At 34.6% G+C, this 16,165-nt stretch overlaps 2 protein-coding genes across 8 annotated transcripts in view; one reads left to right on the top strand and one right to left on the bottom strand.

Moving 5' to 3' along the window:
- MACC1 (MET transcriptional regulator MACC1) overlaps window positions 1-11,958 on the bottom strand; it is a 227,013-nt gene extending 215,055 nt beyond the window's left edge. The window contains exons 1-2 of one of the 2 annotated variants that reach the window (XM_082693829.1): window positions 11,861-11,958; window positions 4,016-4,110 (exon numbers count right to left, since the gene is read on the bottom strand). The gene's annotated coding sequence lies outside the window, so the exon portion shown is untranslated. Of the gene's footprint in view, window positions 1-4,015; window positions 4,210-11,860 lie in introns of those variants that run through there. The other variant, XM_082693830.1, reaches the window with a different exon arrangement.
- The window catches only part of ITGB8 (integrin subunit beta 8), an 80,586-nt gene that overhangs the window by 41,680 nt on the left and 22,741 nt on the right, over window positions 1-16,165 (top strand). For all 6 annotated transcript variants that reach the window (XM_082693832.1, XM_082693835.1, XM_082693834.1 and 3 more), the window contains 4 exons: window positions 1,762-2,008; window positions 3,537-3,702; window positions 4,293-4,451; window positions 14,993-15,088. In XM_082693832.1, the coding sequence (XP_082549958.1) occupies window positions 1,762-2,008; window positions 3,537-3,702; window positions 4,293-4,451; window positions 14,993-15,088 (668 nt within the window). The remainder of the gene's footprint in view (window positions 1-1,761; window positions 2,009-3,536; window positions 3,703-4,292; window positions 4,452-14,992; window positions 15,089-16,165) is intronic.

The raw sequence follows: 16,165 nt of genomic DNA, 5'->3' as shown, positions 1-16,165 counted from the left end.
ATTCCCCATTTATGCTCCATTTCTATTTCTTATCAATCTGGCTTTTCTAGATACTGACAGTCTCCTGGATTGGACTTTTCTACCCAAACGCAAGACACTTCCAAAGGGACAGGCCTTTTTACCAGACACTGGAAAAGCAGAGATGAATATATGCTCTTTGGACGCAACCCATCTCATAAAAGAAGGAGTGAGAGAGTGGGCTGGGTGGCTTTCACATCTCCCAGTTTCTCCTCCCAAACTCTTGGGCCAAAAACTAAGAGTGTTGCAGTTCAGCACATACAGGCAAATTAGGAATGAGTAATTTTCCCCATAATTATTATTACATACCAGAAAAAAACTTACTTTGAATACATTCTGTAACAGGTTTAAAAACATCTGATTTGTAAAACAATTTGAAAGAAAATATTGCTACTTTTGAGCATATTAAGACTAAAAATAGAATTTGATAAATTAGGGGATTCTTCTGATAAGTAAATCAGACTCTCAATTGTATATACAAATTGGTGTTCATTAAAAAAATTGTTCTACTCAAATTACTCTCTACTGACAAATAATGACTTAAAAAGCATATACTTTATTGTTTAAAAAAGTAAAATTCACAAACTGCTCATATTTAAAGAGATGACTTTTTTACATGTACTTACAGGCTTCTAATTATGGAATTAATAAGTCATGGGAATAAAAGGCATAGCATAAGGAATGTAGTCACTGTAATAGCTATGTAATAGTACAGATGGTAGTTACACCATCTGTTATACACAGCATAATGTATAAATTTGACAAACCACTAAGTTTTACACCTGAAACTAATGTAACATTGTGTGTCAGTTAGACTCACATAAAATCAATTAACAAATTAGAAGAAATTATAAAAATATTAAATACAGAATTACCAACTCCACAGAGGGCCTTTATACAGTGATACCGGTCCCTGTATCAAATGATAATGGACAGGGAAATAAATAAAATGGTATGGTACACACTTGTTGAGAAGCTTTCACATTTCTCCTCATGGTGACCCTCTCTTCTTGTCTAGTTCCTTTGCTTCCGTGATCCCTCTTCAACATCCGTTTATCAAGCACCCACCATGTGTTCGACAGTTACTGTTCCCTACATTGCCCAGGTCCCCAAGCATGGCAGTGCTGGGTACAATTCTTTAGACCACTGTCTCTCATTCCTTCTCAGGACTAGCTGTTGGGAAGGATCTCATCATATAATTCATAATGAGGTACTACTTATTTAAGATAGGTTAACCTCATACTTAGTATGAGAGTTTTCACATCATATATGTAAATATGCCTTAACCCAAAAGGATGAATTTGCACCTTTATCCAATAAGAGGTAACTTTTCTTAGGATGCCTTTCTACTTTTCTTCAAACCAAAACAGCCACCTACACTTGAGATAGAATGCTGCTTGCTGTATTGTGCTGTGCTTTCCTAGATACTAAGGGAAGTATGGGTTCATATGGTGATAAATACATTATCTATTACATTTACAATGAGTTTGTCCATTTGTTACTATCACTAGCTGCACCACAGAATTGTGAGAAATACATTGTAGATGTGGGAAACTAATAAATTGATATGATTCATATGGTTTTCAAATTGCCTTAAAATTATTCCAGGATATTCCTAACTTCATTCATTATGCACAAATCTGTACTAGTTGTTCTGTATATAAAATGTGACTGATTTATTGAGAGCTTATCCTGAGATGTTTAAAATGAATACTACATAATGTCTGTCTTTCTTTGAACCAGAAGCTGAAGCTAATTTTATGCTGAAAATTCATCCTCTGAAGAAATACCCTGTGGACCTTTATTATCTGGTTGATGTCTCAGCATCAATGCATAATAATATTGAAAAATTAAATTCTGTTGGAAATGATTTATCTAGAAAAATGGCATACTTTTCCCGTGACTTCCGCCTTGGATTTGGCTCCTATGTTGATAAAACAGTTTCACCATACATTAGCATCCACCCAGAAAGGATTCATAATCAATGCAGGTATCTAGGGTTTGATGTGGACTTCATAATATCAAATTAATTTTTTTCTTATAAAATCTCTCTTTGTTTTTATATAAAGGACTCACTAAATTTTATATTTTTGTTTTATTAAGTGGGAAATTAAAATATTTGTAGAGGAGGTATGTTCCTATCTGAAAACTTAGGACATCATGTGTAGCTTGGACTTTTGATTTTGTTTTTTCAAATATCACTCAGTTTCATCACAAAAAACCCACAAGTAATATTAGTGATTTTGGATAAACTCCCAATGTCCAGGCCACCATGCATATAAATACCTGTTTGAGAATTCTGTATGTGTCCTTTCTGATAGCTCCAAATTTGTTAAATTAAGTTTTGTCAAATATAAAGTACTTACCTTGCCAGTAATGCAACTACCTTTCCATTATTATATCGTGACTATGTTTGTAATTATGTTGCCTGAGAGGTGACTTCAAAGAAAGTTCAGCTAGGACATTGAGGGTAGTTGGAAAGAGAGGAATTTGTCTGTTTTCTGGAAAGAGCCCTTTTTCTTAGCATTTTGAAAGTCTCATTCTAAAGAGCACATGCTGCCCTATGAAACAAGGGCGGACTTTAAAAATACAAGTTTGTCAGACAGTATCTTATTTAGCCTGTTGAATTCTCAGAGAGAAATGTGTTCAGTTCTTCCTTAATATAACATATCATTTTAACATCTTCTTTCCTACTTTCATAAATTCCCCAGGTCACTTTAGAGTACACACGCTCATCTACCAGAATAGGTCTGCTAACTGTTGGAATGAATGCGTCTCCTCATGGAGCTTCATGTTCCTTCTCCCTAAATGTGCATGTGCCTGGGGAATGATTCTCACCTCTTGGGACATCATGGGATTCTCAAAACAATTTTAGTAAACTGTTCATCAATAATTTCACACGACACAATGTTTTAAAAATTAGCACAATATTTTAAAATATCAAACAATAGTATAATATTTCCACTTAATTCCTAAAAACAGTTCCCCCAAAATGTTTTTCTGCTGCACCACGGTCAAATATGATAGGAAATGACTGCAAATTCTTAAAAATTAACCATGTATATTAGCATAATAAAAGCTCTTTAGGTGTCCTATATTAAACGTGCTTAATCTTCCTTAGTTTTTGGACACCAAACCATTATATTCCTATTTCCTACTTACAAAGAGATATCTAATATTGAACTTTTTCCTGATTTTATTAAGTACAGGTTTTCTCTAATAGAATTACCTTGGCAAAAAATATATATTTTATATTTATATAAGCATAAATACTTAATATATATACTATTTATAAAATATATAAATATATCTTTATATTTTATATATTTATACTTTATATGCTTATATGTTTCTCTCTCTCTTTCTCTATCTCTTTTATATATATATATATATATATATATATATATATATATATTCCTTTCTTACAGCAAACCACATAATTTTACTGTGAACAGTATTTTGAATCTTTGAATGAAGCATAGCAAAATAGAATTTGCCTTTCTTCTTTTCCCATATAGTGACTACAATTTAGACTGTATGCCTCCTCATGGATACATCCATGTGCTATCTTTGACAGAGAACATTACTGAGTTTGAAAAAGCGGTTCACAGACAAAAGATCTCTGGAAATATAGATACACCTGAAGGAGGTTTTGATGCCATGCTTCAGGCAGCTGTCTGTGAGGTAAATAGTTTCACATTACCAAGTTTTTGCTCAGATGCAAAATTCTCCAGAATTTAAGATTTTATTTTCTCTTTGACCTATAGAGTGAAAACATAATACAGAAGAATACAGTCTTCCAATGCTTATTCCTCACCAATGTTATTCATTTTGGTATGTGTTCAGGACAGAGGGGCTTAAATGAAAGAGGGTTATAAATAGAAAAATATAGAAGGGAAAGAATAACTTACGTGCTTAAAAAATCCTTTCCAAAAGAACTGTCTTTTCACTCACCACTTTCCAAGGAAGAGCCTGAAACAGACATTTCCCTACTCACATTGTGTTAGGTGCTCTGCAGTTCATAAACCTGGCTTGTTTTTCCTCTGAGGGAACCCCAGAAATCTCCAGCTGGGAGTTGGTGCAGTCAAATGGCTGTGGTAAAATAGAGAATATACAAATAAAGTCAATACTATTTAGGAAACAGCATAGTATTTATGCACTTCATTCTAGCCTGACTTAATGTTTGTTAAACTCGAACTTAGTGTTTCTTGAGATAAAGACCACAATAGAGATCTATGTGATTGTACAAGATCTAATTACATGTTTATTTTAAGAGTCATATTGGATGGCGAAAAGAAGCTAAAAGATTGCTGCTGGTGATGACAGATCAGACATCTCATCTTGCTCTTGATAGCAAATTGGCAGGCATAGTGGTGCCAAATGACGGAAACTGCCATCTGAAAAACAACATCTACGTCAGATCAACAAGCATGGTAATGTAGCAAAAGCTTCTTAGTAGTTATGACTCTTCTGGCTCAAGTATAAGTTTAAATTGGCAATTCAGCTGTTTTTGTACAAAGGAATTACCTAAACAAGCATGATACAGAGTCAGGATAAACCATGAGAGAGAAGTTATGGAAGAATGCCATCTACAAATGCTGATTGATAGAGTATAAGGCTAAAACACTCTAACAACATCTAGTAGCTAATTCTCTGATATGCTAAAATGCACTGTATAATATCTGAAAATAAAAGTGATAGAAGAGCTTACTTTTTATGCAAGTGAAGAACTTTAAAAGGAAACACACACAAGCATACACACACATACACTTGTTCTGCAGTGTTGGTATATAAAAACACATTAAGGATTGGTAAGAAAAGGATATTTGGCCTGAAGAATCCTCACAATATAATAGGTAGAACTCAATAGAGACTAAGGAGAAAAAAAAAAAAGTAAAAAAAAGGCCAACTTCCAATATTCTGGACCTCATTACTTCCCTCTGAAGCTTATCTATACTTAGGGTCTCTTTTTTAAAAATTAGTGGATATCTGGATTGATTCCTGAGGGTTAGTTTCAGCTCTGAATCATACACTTAATACAATCACCTGGAACCACATCTTTCCCAGCATTAGTTATTGTTCTACATGTGGAAAGTCAACTGTATGATGCATGATTTATTTCTGATAGAAACTATTTATACTGAATGGTAGGACAAAATTTTCCAAACTTTCTCAGATTTTGGTACCCTAGTATCTTGGTAATTTTCTTCTCTTAAAACAAAAGCTTTAAACTTTCTCTGATCTTGGTACCTTAGTGTCTAAATAATTTTTTCCCCTGGTTTTCATAAGCAAAAAAAAAAAAAATAATAATCTGACAGTTCTGTTATTAGGTAGGTCCAAATAGCTTAACTATTAAGAATATATTAAAATATATATATACATGAATCATCAAAAAGTAATATACATGATTCATCAAAAAATACGTGTGTGTGTGTGTGTGTGTGTGTGTATCATTCTTAGTAATGAACTTACTAGAAGGAACTTCCCAAGCCTTAGAATCAGACTGGACATCATTTCCTGTTCCACATTGATTTTCATTTCCTGTTCCACATTAATTTTCATGCTGCCTAGTTTTGCAAAGATATGATGTCATTTACAGGAACAGAGACAAATGTAATCTTAAAACTGCAAACTATCTCCAGCTAGTAGTTCATGGCTACCTGTCAGATGCTGAACTATCACTTTAAAAATTAATGATACTTCAGGGCACTCTGGTGGGTATACCCCAAGGCACCTCATGCACAGTTTGGAAATTGCAATATTAGAAGCATATAAATTATGCTGAAATTTGTGTGGTTCCCATGAGTCAAGTTTAAATAGTTTAAATTTACTTAATCTAGGACATCTTACCAGACTTACTGCAAATCTATAGAAGCAAGCATATTACTGCATTGAACAAATTCAACCTTTGGTAACAGCCTCAAAATTTAAGGACTTTAAAAGGTAACTAGAGATTGAATTTTAAATTTTGGGATTTGGAATTATTCCAACAGTCTTTCTCTTTGCTAATTCTATTCTACTCAGCCACATTTGGTAGACCCACTCACTTTCATTTAGTCATTTCTTATCTTTCCTTCCTTTTATTTAACCTTTTTAAATCTGAGGTAGAGTTCTAATTATTTACCACGGAATGGAGGAGGAGGGAAGAGGAACAGCCCTCTTGTGAGACTAGGAGAAGCTTTTTCTTTTTTTAAAGAAAACATAATAATCACATTTTCTCAAATTGCAGTGCACTATCCTTTTGAATTTTTGCCAAGTCACTGAAGTCATGTCTTTATAACTGTATTTTAGAGGGTGCTGTTATACATCTAGGAAAGATTTCCGTAAGGCAAAGAAATGCTCTCATAATTTTAGACATATGCCATGCCATATAACCTTATAGAAATAAATTATAATTCTGGTAGAATTTTACACAGTATTTGGGCTCCTATGACATCAGGAATTTGGACAGTCTTTCATGAAATTCATTTGCCTTCCTGAACATTGTTCCACCCACTTGAAAGAATGAACCTTCCACATGTCACTGATGTTTACTGAGTAAACCAAGGAGCAGTGTGTTTGTTAACATCTTAGAAGAATATTTTTTTTATAAGAATATTTTTATCTCATTTTATCCCAGGACTTTGTTTTAAGGGATCCTCTTTCTAAGAATTCTCATTCCCTTCATTTCCAGGGACACTGTCCTAAAACAAAAGAAGCTGAAGTATTTTAATTGATCCCTCGACTACACATTTATATCTGCAATATGTGATACTGCTCTGAAACTTCCTATATCCAAAGCTACCCTGAACCTGACTTTTACCTGCTTTTTAAAAAAATGTCTCCCTTTTCTTCTATTTGGCCATTATAGAGGAATTTAAGAAGGTATAAGTTAGACAAGCAATCAAACACTTCGCTTCCTGGCTTCATTTCGAGCAGCCAACACCAGTAATGTTGAATGGTATCTGACTGAGTTTTTTGGTCTAAGATACTGGTGGTTTTATTTATAAAAGGAAATAACTGATAAAATACCTTTTATATGACCAAATTACATGGGCTAGAGTTCTACTATTTGTACATATATTTATTTCATGAGGGTCAATGTGAACTCCAGAATAGTAACAACTACCACGTTTTGGGTATTTATTAACTGAAACCACTATAGCAAACACTGCATACATGATTGAATTTATCTTCATAGCAACTCTATAGGGTTGTCATAATTATCCTTTAAAAAAACAACAACAGAAAAACTGAGCATAGATGTAGTTAATTAAGTTTACTAAGGCCAGAGAGTTAAAAAGTTAATAAGTAGCAGCGCTGGTTCAAATCTTACATTAAAATCTTTGCCACAATGTTTCAAGGGAAAAATATAAAAGTGAGAGTGCTGGCATAATTTCTGCTCTAATTTCCTGGCTGCAGTCTTACTTATAGAAGACATAAAGCACATAATTTGGTTCACATGAATAAATGAGATATAATTTAAAATAGTTTCTATTTACATATTATTATATATTAATATATGGTAATTATTATATATTAGTATATGGTATTATATATTAGTATATGGTTATACTACTGAATAAATTAATTTTCCACTGCTTTTTCTCTAAGTTCCAGAATAGAAATTTGAGTAGTAATATGGCTTTATAATTTATCCAGGAATAATGGCAGCTTAAAATATGGCATTCTTTCTAAAACAGTAGATATTTGTATAAAAAATTATTAATAGTGTAAAAGAAGGCTATTAATACTGAGGGTCTGGAATTTCAACCTGTCTCCCCACCCAGGTCCTCCAGGGTGATTCTCAACCTCACTCAGAGCCTTCCTTACAACATTCACCCCATCCCTGGCGGAGGCCAAGAATAATACAAAGGTCTCTATTAACAGCGAAAGGGAGCCAAGAAGCAAATATTTGGAAGAAGCACACCAGTCACGTAATGAACACTTACTAATGGATTTTCAAAAGTTGCTGTGACTCTCTGTTCTGGATAGAGACATGCAAATGGGCAAAATCCCACCATACTCCTAAACATATTTAGTAGCTTAATTTTGGTGTTTCTTTTTGGACTCAGCTTTTTTGTGTGTGCCTCATCATATTATGGCCAGGGATTCTTCACCCCTCCTATCACAGAGCTCCTCAGAATTCCCCTACTGCTGGCCTCATAGTTCACTCCCTCCCCTGAGCCTCATTTGGATATACTAGCTGTTGAATTGGTCACTACCTTAGAGGATGAAAGCTGAATTTGAGAAGGTGTATTAGGCATTACTAAAGAGTTTTGCTTCCTGATGGGTAAAAACAGTCAATATTCTGCTTGTGAATTCTCATATAACTATGTTTAACATGTCATTCACTTAGAGTAAACCGTTCAGGAAGACTTCTTTTTTTTTTTTAAGTTAATCATTTTGTTTTGTTTTGTTTTTGAGAGAGAGTACAAGCCAGGGAGCACAGCAGGCCATGTGAGCAGTGGGAGGGACATAGGAAGAGAGAGAGAGAGATTTTAAACAGACTCCATGCTCAGGGCCAAGCTGAAGGCAGAGCATGATCTCACAACCCTGAGATTATGACCTGAGCCGAAATCAAGAGTTGAACATTTAACCAACTGAGCCATGCAGGCTCCGCTAGGAAGCCCTCTTTTTTACCATGTATCTCAATACTTGGAATTGTATTCAGTTTTTCAGAACTGCTGATGAAAAAAGGGAGCCCCAAAAGATACTTGGCTAATTTAATGTATAACACTGTTGAGTTAACAGAAGTTAAAGTTATTATATTTATTTGTGTTCCTTTTAAGGGTTATTTCTGACATTTTCAAATGTTTGGGAGACTCATTTATAATTAATGCTGCAATCAGACAGCATTCCATGTAAGGAGACAATTATATTCCACGTAAGAAGTCTTTGGTAAAAAGACCTATTAATCATTTTTGCTGCTCTATAACTAAGAAATAGCTTAGAAATAACTTCAGAAAATGTTAAATGTCTCTCTTTTTCTGCTCCTCACCTTCTTTGTGTTGGACACATATTAATAAAAATGTTAATTCATGGAGCACTTATTTTGCACTAGCACAGTGTGAGTATATTGTTTATTTTAGCTCATTTAGTCTTCACCACAACCCATGTTATAAATAAGGAAGCTGAAACTTAGAGACCTCAGATTCATTTACACAAGGTCACCGAGATACTATAAATATCAGTCAAGCCACACCTAAGCTGTCTAATACAAGAATTCACTGCTGGACTTTCACCTAATGCTGTGCTGGCTGCTTCCGTTTATTACCACTAACCCTGAACTAAATGGTCTGCTGGACCCTCCACACACCTTAGCTCATTATGTCTCCCTATCAACTTGATAGAGTCGGCATCATCACACCCATCCAGGATGGCTGAAGTGGAGAGGGAGGGCAAACATCTTCCCAGGATAGTTGACTCTCAGAGCTCCACCTTGCCCACTACACCACAGTTTTCATACTGACTGAGTACTGGCTGCTTTTCAGAAAACCAGTGAATGCGAGTGATGGATACTGAAAGAAAGCTAAGTTGAGAGTCATTTTAAAAAAGTAGTTTTAAGTTTATTCAACTCTGAAGTCCTCCCCAAGTAATTATTATTCTAAATGTTTTGAACACTTAAAAATGTACTTCTTAAATCCAAGTTTACACAGTAGTCCTTATTTTGCATGACACTGAATCCTATATCTAATGAAAAACCAATCTAGAATAACCCCCCAAGTCTATTACCTTTTGTCACAGACTGAGGTCCAACAGCACAATAATTATTGAAAGTCAAATGGAGAGACCATTTAAATCAAAACCATCCTTTTAAGGGGATTAGTATTTATTTAGTTTCATGGAAATCATTGATATGTAGTTTTAAGAAAAATAATAACAGTAATTCTAATATGGCTCACCTAAAGCATGTAATAATACTTTTCACCTTATTTCTTACTTTTTTTCTCCACTTAACACTACATACAACCATAACTTCTAAAATTAATTAAAGAGATAAGACCAGTTTAGAGAAAAGTCTTTCACTAAGCACTTTTGAGTTTTATTAACATGCACAATCAGGAAAGTAAAGGAAATGTCACCTAGGCAGAATGCACCTAGAAAGTTTTAAATCATGTTTTAAGTCCAGATGCAGTTGAGTTTTTAAAAATATTGTTACAACTTTAAAAACTAACAAAATGCCTGATTTCAGCTTATTGCTCTCAACTGTTTTAAATTGTAAATGCTATAAAAACAGTAATGACTTCAACAATAACTTCAGAATAGACCTAATTTGAAGGTTTCTCATGCTCAAAGAAAAATAGCCAGGGAATGATCTCTGCAAACAATATTTAGTTTATTTTTTGTTTTAAGTTGAAAGCAAAGGTTTCAGAAACACCGGGGCTAGGCTTAGAGTAGCCTGGCACTGTGTTTATACTGACTCTGGAAATGAGCTCTGAAAAAAATAATGGTTCGCAGAAGTGACACAATAAAAGCCAAACGTGATGAAAATACTTACATAGAATGTTCCCATTAAATGACATGTTTCAGTTCAATCCTATTTAGAAAACTTTTTATAATCACTTTCATTGAAAAATTTACAAAAATTATTAGTTGATCCCCACCCTTCAGCAACTGGGATATCATGATCACAGTCATACTGCATTTGGCAGAAGCTCCAGATTCAGGCCCTTGATGGGCCACATACAAAGGCGTAACAAATGCAGCAAGTCAAACTAAGCATATCCAAGCAGAGCTCAATACCTAGCCTTTAGTAATGGCCTCCAAATGTCTTTCACTAAGCAGTATTTCCTTAGAAAACTGCATTTTGTTAAGTCCTGTGGTATTTGCCCATTACACTATATAACATCACCCAACATCAGTGAGGTACGGATAAGTGCTACCTCCATTTTACGAATGAGAAAATGGGGGTGCTAAAGGGATCAGGAATTAGTCTGTAGTCACAGAGCCCTACATAGTGGTGCCTATGGTAAATGCCAAGCAGTGTGACATCAGGAATGAGCCCCCACTCACTGTTAATCTGGATCCAATAACTACAGAATGATAAGTAAAAGCCTTTTTATATATTAACTCATTTAATCCCCACCATAACTATGAAAGGTAGGTACTTGTATTTATACCTGTTTTACAGATATTGGATCACAGGAAGGTCACAACAATTAACCAGTGTTCTATAGCTGGTAATTACAGAACTGGGCATGAAAGCCCAGGTGGTCACAGAGCCCCTGCTCTTGGTATGGTTCTCAATTGGAATGATTTTGCCCCCCAGAAGACATGTTAATCTCCAGAGACATTTTAGTTGTTACAACAAGTATGGAAGGCAGGAGATACTGACATCTAGTAGGTAGAGGCCAGGGATGTTGCTAAATATCCTATGGTGTACCAGACAAGAACAGTGCACCCACAATACAGAACACTCAGCCCAGAATGTCATTGGTGCCCCTGATGAGAAACCCTTGTCTATGTGATTACTACTGTGCAACTATGCAAATAGAAAATACACTATTGCAATAAGATGTGGGCTGACAACACAGAATTTAAAGTCTTCTCTTTAAATAAATCTCTGCTAGCAGACTGCTTTCATGTTATCTTTCTTCTAAAAAGTGAACTATAAAAAAATTATCGAGATAATTGAGTACTTTATTTAACAAGACATTGGTTTTTTCATCTTACTATGATATTTAATACTACAAATTTTCTTATTAGCTTATAAAAAATTTTTTATGAGGTTCAGCTTTATGAAGAGACTCTTCAACACTTCTTGTTTTGGTCACTATTTCTGCACCTTATTAAAATTCTCCCATATACCTTTACACGATTATCTCTTTAACTGGAATTGCTCCCAGTGAATCTTTCTTACCTCCTCTTCCCTTCTGACATTTAGAAGTTATTTCCCACAAGTCACCGCGAAGGTGTTGGTGAAGAAGAAAAATGTAAGAGGAACGTTTTGGCCCTTAAATACTTGGCAGCTGTTTTGGCACATTGCTTTCCCTTCTCCCTTCTTGCCCCTGAAATGCTTGTTATCTCTGTTAATTATTTTCAGAGTTTAGAGAAACAATATGTAATAGATTAGACAGAGGGGGAGTTAGAAATGAGAAGCAGTGACGTCACTAGACCAGGACAGCTGGCTGAGAGGGAGTGTTCTGCTAGTGAAATACAAGACATAAAAGATAAAATATTTAAAAGATAACATGATTCATGGAGGAAAGGGGAAGGGGCTTCAAAAATGGCCACTAATCCACAGCTCTCCTGTCAACAGTGGTTTATTAAAACATCTGTTAACCATTTGTAATTTTAACAAACCTGCCTCGAAGTAGCTGGAATTTTCTCTTAAAATAGATATCTTCCTAGGGTTTAAAAAAGTGTGTTCTTTTAAATTTAAAAATCCAATTGACCTTCTTAATGAGCTTCTGACCAAACTAGAACTTTTTAGATTTAAATTTTGTGTACTTTTCATCAATGTGACTTCCTGTTTTTGAAAAGGGAAAAGAGATTAAGAAGTCTCCAAAAGCTGCTTATGCTTTGGACTGTTCTTTAAATATTGATTTTATGTGAGTTAAGTATAAACTAGTTAAAAAACATATGGATTAAATTTTCATTGAAATACAAATGGTTTTTAAAATTAAGGGGGATTGCTTGGCAAACTATTTTTTTTTTTTCTTGGTCAAAACAAAATATTTCAGAAGTAGTTGTTGCCATTAAAAAAATATTCCCCATACAGCTAGATTTACCCTTCCTTGACTTGTTCTCTTTAATTTACTAGCATTATGGAAACTGTCATAAATCTATTTTAAGAGTATACATAGTATTAGGAGCAAGGCATAAGAATTCATCTGGCAGAATTTATATGTTGGGAAATGATTTTCTATTACTTTAAAATTATATTCTTGAAGAATTGCTTTGGGCAGAATTTTTCTTATGCAAATCCATGTGGTAATAGTTCTTTAACCTCTTTGTAAAATAGTTTCATATCACATTTAAATTAAGTTCATGAAAATTTGATTTGTTTCTACCAGAATAATCAATAAAGAAATAAAATGTATTGCTATGGTTATTATCTTGGTCCATTCAGGCTGCTGTAACAAAAAGTCCATAAACTGTGTGACTTATAAACAATAAAAATTTATTCCTCACAGTTCTAGAGGTTGTGGAGTCTAAGATGGAGGCACTGGCAGATTCAGGATCTGGTGAGAGCCTCCTTTCTAGTTCATACATGGTACCTTCAAGCTGTAATTTTTCCACCAGCTCACACAGTAGAAGGGGCAAGGTGGCTTTCTCCATTGGCCCTCTTTTATAAGGGCACTAATCCCATTCATGAGGACTCCACTTTCATGATCTAATCATCTCCCAAGGCCCACTTCAAGTTTAGGAATTCAACTTGTGAATTTGGAGAGGAGGGCACAGATAATCAGATCCCAGCAGTTACTTATGTTATTTTTAAACACAAGGCTATATCTTATATCTATGTATTTAAGTTTAATATTTGGGTCTCAGAGCTTAGGCTATAAGAGAAACTCTAGTTAAATTAGGTCTTTTACTAAGTTCACATAGTTTGCCCAAATACAGAAATGTTAACCAAGATGGTTCAGCAAAATTTCCCCTTAAAGAAAACACAATTAACATTGACAGGTAAAAGGAGAAATAAAAACTACAGTTATTTGAGCTTGAATCACATGATACTAATTAGGTTCAGTCACATGATCCTTATTTGCAACTTAGCTAATATAACTAAGCACCAGTGAAGAGGTGAGGACCACTGAAGGTGAAGTTTGACATCAACCCTCTGAGAAGTGTCTAATTATGAAGTTGTTATTTGACGTCATCACTTTAATTTCTGGAAGAGCATTTTTAGAAAGAAAAAATATCAAGTACCATGTCTATTTAAATTTAGATACCATTCCATAGTTGGCAGATTTCTCATATTTACTAAATTATATACCCTTTCTCCTGCTCTTCCCCAGCTTTCTCACTAACACAAAGAATGTCACAGTTGGCTGTGTGTAAATTTTATTTATCAAAGTAAAACAGATTCATAATATATCATATGACCAAAAGGTTAAGTATGTTGGTAAGTTGAAAGATACTATATACACCTTGTATAAGCTGTTGGAAATAAAAATCATGGTAATTGCTATTGGTTTTGAGCACCTACCATATGTAAGAAGCTGCACTAAATACATGACATACAATCAGTATCTTTTTAATCTTGCTTGCCATCGTGGAAGGCAAAAACCACTGAGATGTTACAGAGGATGGACCTGAGAGAGAATTTTTATCATAAAGTGACAACCTTGGATTTGAATACAGGGTTTTCTGCTTTTTTTTTTTTTTTAAGATTTTATTTATTTATTTGACAGAGAGAAATCACAAGTAGATGGAGAGGCAGGCAGAGAGAGAGAGAGAGAGAGAGGGAAGCAGGCTCCCTGCTGAGAAGAGAGCCCGATGCGGGCCTCAATCCCAGGACCCTGAGATCATGACCTGAGCCGAAGGCAGCGGCTTAACCCACTGAGCCACCCAGGCGCCCCGGGTTTTCTGCTTTTAAGCAAAGTTCATACTGTATCATGTTATATACTGAATATCTGTGTATTTATGTTTATACATGCATATATTTGCATTTCAGCACTTGTTACTAAATTTCAGAATATGACTGTCACTAATGTGTCTCTATTTCTGAATAGTACATTATCTTTCACTCTTACCATTGTTAGGCCAAATTTAATCTAAAGAGGTACTTCACACAACATTGAGTCAGCCTTCTTCAGTTTTCTGAGTTATAGGATTTTTTCTAGAAAATATCCTTAATATATTGATATTGATCTTATTTTTTTTAATTTAAATGACTCCAATAAAACCATAATCCTTCCAAACATAATACATTTTTATGTCAGTCAAATGGTTTTCCTCATAATGATGTTTGGGTATGCGTGGGATTGAGCTACAATATTTCACTCCCTTCTTTTTTTTTTTTTTTTTTTTTCATTATCCTTTGCAGGAACATCCCTCACTAGGCCAACTTTCAGAAAAGTTAATAGACAACAACATTAATGTCATCTTTGCAGTTCAAGGAAAACAGTTTCATTGGTATAAGGTACGTTAATTCCCCAAAAATAAAAATTAAACTGTTTGCATGGATAATTGAAATTAGAATGCTTCTTAGACCCCAGGTGAGGATTCTAGAGTTACTGTACTTTGTACAATCTGATTTTAATAATGTATTAACTAATATATAGCACACAGTGTCTGAAATTAGCATTTACATATACATTCTATCTATGTTAACACCTAGAACCAAGTGTGGGGACTGATAGTGTGGTACTGACTATGACAATAATGGAGAAGATTTTTATCAGGTAAAAAAATAGTTCACATTCCAACTACACTTTTCATATCTGGATTCCTGATTCTTTTCTGGTCCATGGGCATATTCTTATAATAGATTGGGTTGGGGAACATCAGCTTAGTTTCGATAGTAACAACATACCTAGATTTGGTCTAGGTCATCCAATAAAGGAACAAGAGGAGCCAGTGAAGTGGTTGACCCTGTCAGAGCTTTCCTATGCAAGAATAATACTGGCTTTGTCGACAATCCTTCAGGCCAGATGAGATCCACAAACAGAACAGATGTTTGGTCAGTCATGTCACTGTGGCAGCACTGTAGAACACACCTCCAACAAATAACTGCTTCTGGGATCCTGCTGTCATGTTCTTTTCACAGTCTTCTAGGTCCCTTTTTCCAGGAAACTCTCTCTCTCTCTCTTTTTTTTTAATTTTCATGACGTTGTGATACCCTTTTATTGCACATGTCTGTTCATAGGATCTCCATCTCCTTTGTTGTCTCTGCTTCTTCTTTCCACTCTGACTGTCCTTTATTTATTTCTTATAATACTTCAGAGAAACTAAATTTTCTTTCATCTTCAGCAAATGCTTAAATCTATCTCCATTAGCTACAAAACTGTTGTTCCCTCCACCAATTTCCCCAATACCTGACCAATGTCTAGCTTGTCTGAAAGCACTATTTAATCATTCCACTTCTTCCCTTAGAAATCGTCAGTGAAACTTTAATCAATTCCCAGATTGGTATACCATGGAAACCCTTTTTAATGTAATAACCATTAATATTCACAGAAGTAGGGCTCTAGCCCAAATTAAATGCCCAAACTACTTT

Source organism: Mustela nivalis (genome assembly GCF_964662115.1).
Source record: "Mustela nivalis genome assembly, chromosome: 12".
NCBI classification, from domain to species: domain Eukaryota; kingdom Metazoa; phylum Chordata; class Mammalia; order Carnivora; family Mustelidae; genus Mustela; species Mustela nivalis.
This window is presented reverse-complemented; position numbering and strand designations above follow the sequence as displayed.